At 50.8% G+C, this 6,543-nt stretch overlaps 1 protein-coding gene across 1 annotated transcript; it reads right to left on the minus strand.

The window, feature by feature from the left end:
* Positions 1–2,024: 2,024 nt before the first annotated feature.
* LOC122212159 (importin-4-like) lies at positions 2,025–5,503 on the minus strand. The gene has a single exon (XM_042925868.1). It carries the CDS (start codon positions 5,480–5,482, stop codon positions 2,246–2,248), a length of 3,237 nt encoding a protein of 1,078 aa, XP_042781802.1. The 5' UTR covers positions 5,483–5,503; the 3' UTR covers positions 2,025–2,245.
* Between the last annotated feature and the right edge of the window lie 1,040 nt (positions 5,504–6,543).

Raw genomic sequence — 6,543 nt, forward strand, 5'->3', positions numbered from 1 at the left:
GCCCTAGAACTGAGGGTTTTGTGAAAAAACAGAAAAGGTATGAGGACACTGGGTGGAAAGGGGAAGAAGAATGAGAACGGTAAGAAGACAGCAGAATTCACTCAACGGTGAGTCTGAATTTCTGTCTCCTACTACGGGCTAGATTCATTTGATTACAGGAACAATAGGCTTTATCAGCAGAGATCTTAGGTTGGGTCCTCTGTTACTGCAGAAGGGTGAATTGCTGTATGTCTGCGCTTTTTGTGACTTGGTAATTTTTCCATGGAGTCTAGGGTGCCTGTGATGTTCAATCCCCTTCTTTCTGTTGGAGTGCCTTGTCAGGTGCTACCTGCCAGCTACTGAGGATGGCGACCTGCCACCATCCCTGTTCCTGGGAACTTCCACAAAGGAACTGCATTCCTGCTTTACAGGGAATACTTACTGGTTCTCCCCTACCTTCATTCATTCACTGAAAATTCTTTTGTTACGGTTGCTGCAGGGCTTCTGTATTCTAGGCACTGCACTAGGCACCAGGAAGCCAATGGAATTTTTAAAAAAGTTACAGTGCTTTAAAAAAAAGTTTTAACGTTTGTTTATTTTTGAAAGAGAAGCACAGAGTGCGAGTGGGGAAGGAGCAGGGGGAGAGGGAGTTACAGAATCCGAAGCGGGCTCCAGGCTCTGAGCTGTCAGCACAGAGCTCGATGCGGGGTTTGAACCCATGAACTGCGAGATCACGACCTGAGCCAAAGTTGGATGCTTAACCGACTGAGCCACCCAGGCGTCCCTCCAATGGAATTTTAATCTGCAGAGGAGCTGACACTAATCAAGTCACCCTAAACCTACAAATTGCAAGTGAGGCCAATTCTGTGAAGGTAAAGTTCTTGGCACAGCACACTGCCATGCATCTAGCCTGCTCAGGGAGGTCTAGGATGTGATGATAGAGTTGAGTGAGGAGTTTGGGCAGGAATTAACTAGGTGAAGGGGACAGCAACGAAGGTTCTGGCTAGAGAACGAGTTTGTGCAAAAGCCTGTGCTCTTTCCGCCAAAACCATACAGTGGTCTGTGGGTGGAGGTGCAGTGAGGGTGGAGAGATTCTCTTTAATCAAGTCTGATTTGAAATTTGTCACCTGGATCATGGACCCATTTCTGCCACCTGCGCTCCAAGTGTCATATGACTGCTTAGGGCCCTCTATCTTCTGGATACAATCCCTCAATATGCCTCATTCTAAAAGAAAATCAGTACAAGATGCGGGGTAGAGATACACCAGGAGCCAGCAAGCACATCTTTGTCTTTCTCCTTCCAAGTCAGGAGAAAACAAATCTCTTCCTTCCTTCTGAATCATTTCAAGCTTTAGAAACATGGAACATTCAGTTGAACCAAAAGTGGCCTCTTTAAGAAGTGATAGCTTCCTCGGCCACAAAACCTCCCGATGCCATCTTCTTTTTCTGTGACGTTTAGATTTGACCCATTTTATTGTTTAGTTCATTATAGCTTCAGTTCTTCTAAAGTTTGGACTCTCCACCCTAGAGCACATCTCAGGCAGCCTTCAGCAACATTTTTTCCACTTCGATCCATTGCCTTTTCATCCCCTTTGCCCCTAGAGGCTGTTCTGAAAATGGCGCCCTACCTGGTGCATCTCCAGTGAGATCTGGGTGCCCTCTGATCACACTGGTATTATGGAGAGCAGTTGTTTAGTCAGCTTTTTTTTAAAGGAGATTTTTTGTTGTTCTGGTTTTAAAAACGGCACTTACTAGCTTTAGAAAACTGAAAATACAGTAGTGGGAAACATAAATATTAAAGAAATCCATACACGGAGAAATGACCAGTATAAACATTTTTGTGTATTTTCCTCTAGTGTATGAATATATGTTGTATATTTATTAATATATTAACATATTAATATATTTATCAATAAATAGTTAAATAATAAAAATAATTAATAATTTATAAATAAATCAATAATAATATATTAATAGACATAGTACATATTTTTATCCTGTATTTTATTTTTTTTTTTTTTTTATTTTTTTTTTTTTTTCAAGCAGAAATTGAACTGCCTTTATTAGGGTAGGATGTCAAGCCTTCATTTGTGTTGTTCCACAGCAGAACAGATCCAGAGACGCCTCTGCAGGGCAGCGGGCAGGGCTGAGACTCCAAATGGCTACGAGGCCCAGAATCTTTGGTAAGGCACGAGCTGCACTGGGCTGAGAGGTGCTCTCGGGGTCTGGGCAGGCTCTGTTCTCTCTGGCCTGGCTGCAGCTCAGTCTAGGTGAGGCCTAGGACGGCCTGGAGCTCCTGAGCTTTGTCACCAGGCAACGAGCCCAGTGCTGAGTGGAAGCTGTCGGTGTGCTGTCTGGCCAAGAATGTCAGGAGCAGCAGCAATGCGGCCTTGGTATCTGGTGGGATCTTATTGTCGGCCAGAATGAGGCTGCAGATGCGCAGGAGCTCAGGAGCCACATCTACAACCTGGTCAGGGCTGCTCTGGTACAGGAAGCTGAAGAGGTGTCCTATGGTGACCCATTCCTCCAAGTCCTCTTTCAGTGGCAGGGCATGCAGCAGGGCAGCCAGCACCTGGGGCTCCGGTTTCCTTGTGGGACTGGCCATCAGCAGGCGGGCAAGTGCCCCACAGATGTTGTCACGGACGCGATCGTGGCGCTCCCGTGCCAGGAGGGGCAACAGAAGCCCCAGCAGCTTGGGGAAGTGTTCCTGAGCGGGGCGGCCCCCATGTTCTGCCAGCACCCCCAGCCCAAAGATGGCATTGCTCCGCACCTCAGGGTCTGCCTCCCGGGCGGTGTTCAACAGCACAGGGAGCAGCCGAGACACAAACTGGGCTGAGGTGCCACCCAGGCCCTGAATGGACTCCGCCAGGGTCCCCACTGCAAAAGACTTCTCTGCCACTGTGCAGCCTTGCTTCGTCTTGCACAGCAGCAGTGGCAAGAAGCCGGCAAAGAAGGGGGCGAAGGCATCTCCCCCGGCTGCAGCTGCCAGGGCTGGGATGGCCTCTCCCGCATGCTCCAGCAACATGGCATCATACTCAGCCTGGTCCTCCTCTTCTTCCTCCTCGTCGGTGTCCTGACAAGCTATCTTCCTTTGCAGCACCGCCTTGAGCATGTTGCAGAGCTCAGCAAGACGCCCAGGGGGCTGCAATGCGAGGGGCCCGCAGCCGCGCAGCACCCCCGTCAGCGCCTCCAACACGGCCATCACCACCTGGCGCTCCCATTCCACATTCACTGCCTGCATGTAGGACGGCACCACCCGGGCGAGGGCAGTCTGCAGAGCTGCAGTGTTGGGTTCTGAGGGGCAGCTCTGACAGGCCTTGTGCAGTGCGCAGCAGAACTGACCCAGGGCCTCGTGGGCTGCCTTCCGCACGTTCAGGTGAGGGCACTCTAGCAGCTTGAATACTTCTTCAAAGACAGTCTCCATGTAGGGAAGGAAGGCCACACTGGTGTTCACAGAGATCTCCCCCAGAGCAGCACAGGTGTCTTCCTTCTCATCGAAAAAGGCATTTTCCACGCTGTACCCTGAGATCTCTGAGTCCTCCTCCTCTTCCTCATCCTTGTCCATGAGCTCCTCCTCTTCCTCCCCATCGCTCTCGTCAAACAAAAGGAAGGAGGCGCTTCCATCGTACTGAGGCACAATGCCTTCAGTGGAACGCAGTGACAGCAGCATAAGTGTGGTGATTTGTGGCAGGTGTGGCGCCAGGCCCTCACCCATGAGTCCTGATAAGGCTGCAAACAGGCTGTACGTGCAGCGCCGCAAGTCAGGGTCGTCTACCTGGTCACACAGGCCCAGCCCTAGCTGGCAGCATTCCTCAGCCAGGGGCCTCATGGGCTCCCCCACTGCTCGAGCCAGCACCCCCAGTGTCTCCAGGCTCTGGATCTGCACAGGCTGAAGGTCCTCATGGCCAGTTAACAGGAATTCCCGCAGGTGCTCCATAATGGTGGGGAAGTAGGGCAGCAGGGAGGCCTGGGCAGCTGTGGCAATGGCCCCCAGGGCGCTCACAGCCAGCTCCTTGGCCCGGGAGCTGCTGGGATTCCTCAGAGGCTGCAGCATACATTCCATCAGCTCCGGAAGGTAGGGCTGCACTTTAGGCCCCAGGTTCTCCACGAAATTCTCCAGGGCATAACAGGCCTTGGCTAGGTGGTTTGTGTGCCCAGAAGGCACCGATTTCAGGTAGGCGAGGAGCAGTGGCATCACCTCCCCTGAATAGCTGCTGATATGGGGCTGTAGGTTCTCTGAGAACTGGCCCAGGGCAAACAATGCAGCATTGCGTACAACTTGTGATGGGTCCTCCAGGCCCTTGCACACGATCTGCAGCAGTGGGGACAGCAGTCTCTGTCTGATGTGGTCACCAGCTCCATCGGACAGTACGGCCAGCACCAGGAGCCCGGCCTTGCGCTGGTACGGTCTTTCACTCCGCAAGGCGTCTTCCAGCATGGGCATCAACAAGGGACAGAGCTTCTCAGGGGGCAAATGTAGTGCCAGCATGTCCACGACCTGTACAGCAAAGTGCTTGGGAGTCTCCCCCACCAGCCCAATCTCCACCTCTTCCTCTTCTGAATCCTGGTCCTCAGGATCCAGCTGGCCCAGTGGGGGCTCGGCAGCCATAATTGGGAAAAGGGTGTGTAGTAAGGGTGGCAGAAGACGATTCTTCAACAAAGCCTTGCTCTTGACTTTAACCAAGAAAGTGAGGCAGCAGAGAATACGAACACGTATTGCATCACCCAGAGCCACGTTTTTAGCCACCTCCAGGCAAAATGTGAGGACCTCAGAGAGGTGGGAGGTGATGATGGGCACCTCTGACTCTAGCAATTCATCCAGGGCCTCCACAGCCTCACAGGCCTTTGCCTCATCTACAGGGATCAGAGTCTGCATGGCCACAATGAGCTTGGGCACCAACATCCGCGCAAGAGGCACGTCATCGGTGCCCAGGTAAGGGGCCATGGTGGTCAGCGTGCGCAGGGAGTAAAAGAGGAGCCCAGGAGAGCCCACCTCACCAAGGGTCTCATTCAGAAGCCGAAGAAGCTCCCGGTGGTGGGGTTGGAAGGCCTCAGGCCGGGAGGTCACCACCACACTTAGCAGCAAAAGGCCCATCTCTCTCTCTGGTATGTGAGGGCTGTGGGTACTGTGCTGAAGAAGTTGCATGAGCTGAGGCCAGGCCTCCAGGCCTTCCTTTCGAAAAATGGTGGCTGAGAGCTGGGCCAGGCTAAGGCTCACAGAGTGCTGGGTCTCTCTCTGGAAGGCCGACAGGACCAGGGACTTGAGGCTCTCCCGATGCTCAGCTGTCAGCCGTCGCCAGTGGGTGCTCAGTCGTCTGCGGGTCAGCACTGCCGCGAACTGGCGGATCTGAGGATCGGCCGCGGAGGCCAGCAGGTCGCAGAGCGCGGGCAGGGCGGCCGGGTCCCGAAGAACGGTCTGGAGCTGCTCAGTGGCCCGGCGGATACGCTCGGTGTCCGGCAGCAGCAGCTCCCGCAGGATCTGCTCCAGGCCGGCGGGATCCATGGCAGCAGCCGAAGAGCCGCTACTGGGTCGGGCGGGGGGAGGGACAGCACGTATAATAATCATTTCCCATTTAGTATAATAATCATTTCCCATTTAGTTACCTGTAAATATTATTTTAAGGGCCACTGATATTTTTGTGTTAATTCACCTAACACGTCCCTTTTTGTTTGTCATTTTGGGTGCAGTAAGTATTTTTGTGTTTAAATACACAAAAGTTTTGACTGATTTCCTTAAGATTTAATCCAAGAAGAGGAATTATTTACCTGTTCTTCCATTCATCACTTATTACTTTCTGCTTCTTTTATTTTTTTAAGTTTATTTATTTATTTTGAGAGACAGAGATAGTGTGAGTGGGGGAGGGGCAGAGAGAGAGGGAGAGAGAGAATCCCAAGCAGGCTCCACACTGTCAGCACAGAACTCCGTGCAAGGGTAGAACTCATGAAACTGTGAGATCATGACCTGAGCTAAAACCAAGAGTTGGACGCTTAACCTACTGAGTCACCCAGGCGCCCCTATTGCTCTCATATTTTATAATAATGTTCTTGGCTCTGTGATTAAAAAACATTAAAAAATATATAGATATATAATTGCTGTCTTCAAGGAGATTCCGTCTTGGGCTAGGTTAAAGGATGGGAACATTTTAAAGTTCTTGATACAGATTTTCAAGTTGCTTTCCAGAAATTTGGATCAATTCACCTTTCTCCTACAGGGAAGAGTTTGTTGCAAGTATCCTTTCCTTTTGAGAACTTGCTGTCCCTCACACCTTGTGATTCACCTGGGGTTGCTATTATACAATGTCACCTTCATCACCAAGTGCCATCAGGTAGGGTACTTCCTTCGTGGCTTCTCCAAATAGAAATGACAACAACACAGCAGTTCCTTAAATAGTTAAACTTTCATTACCCAGAAATTCCACTCCTAGGCATTTATCTATGAGAAGTAAAAACGTATCTACACAGACTTGTGCATGAATGTTCACAGTACTTTTATTTGGAATAGCCAAAAACTGGGAACAACTGAAATGTCTATTAACAGGTGAATGGATACATTTATTGGTATAG

Source organism: Panthera leo, chromosome F3 (genome assembly GCF_018350215.1).
Source record: "Panthera leo isolate Ple1 chromosome F3, P.leo_Ple1_pat1.1, whole genome shotgun sequence".
Classification (NCBI taxonomy): Eukaryota; Metazoa; Chordata; class Mammalia; order Carnivora; family Felidae; genus Panthera; species Panthera leo.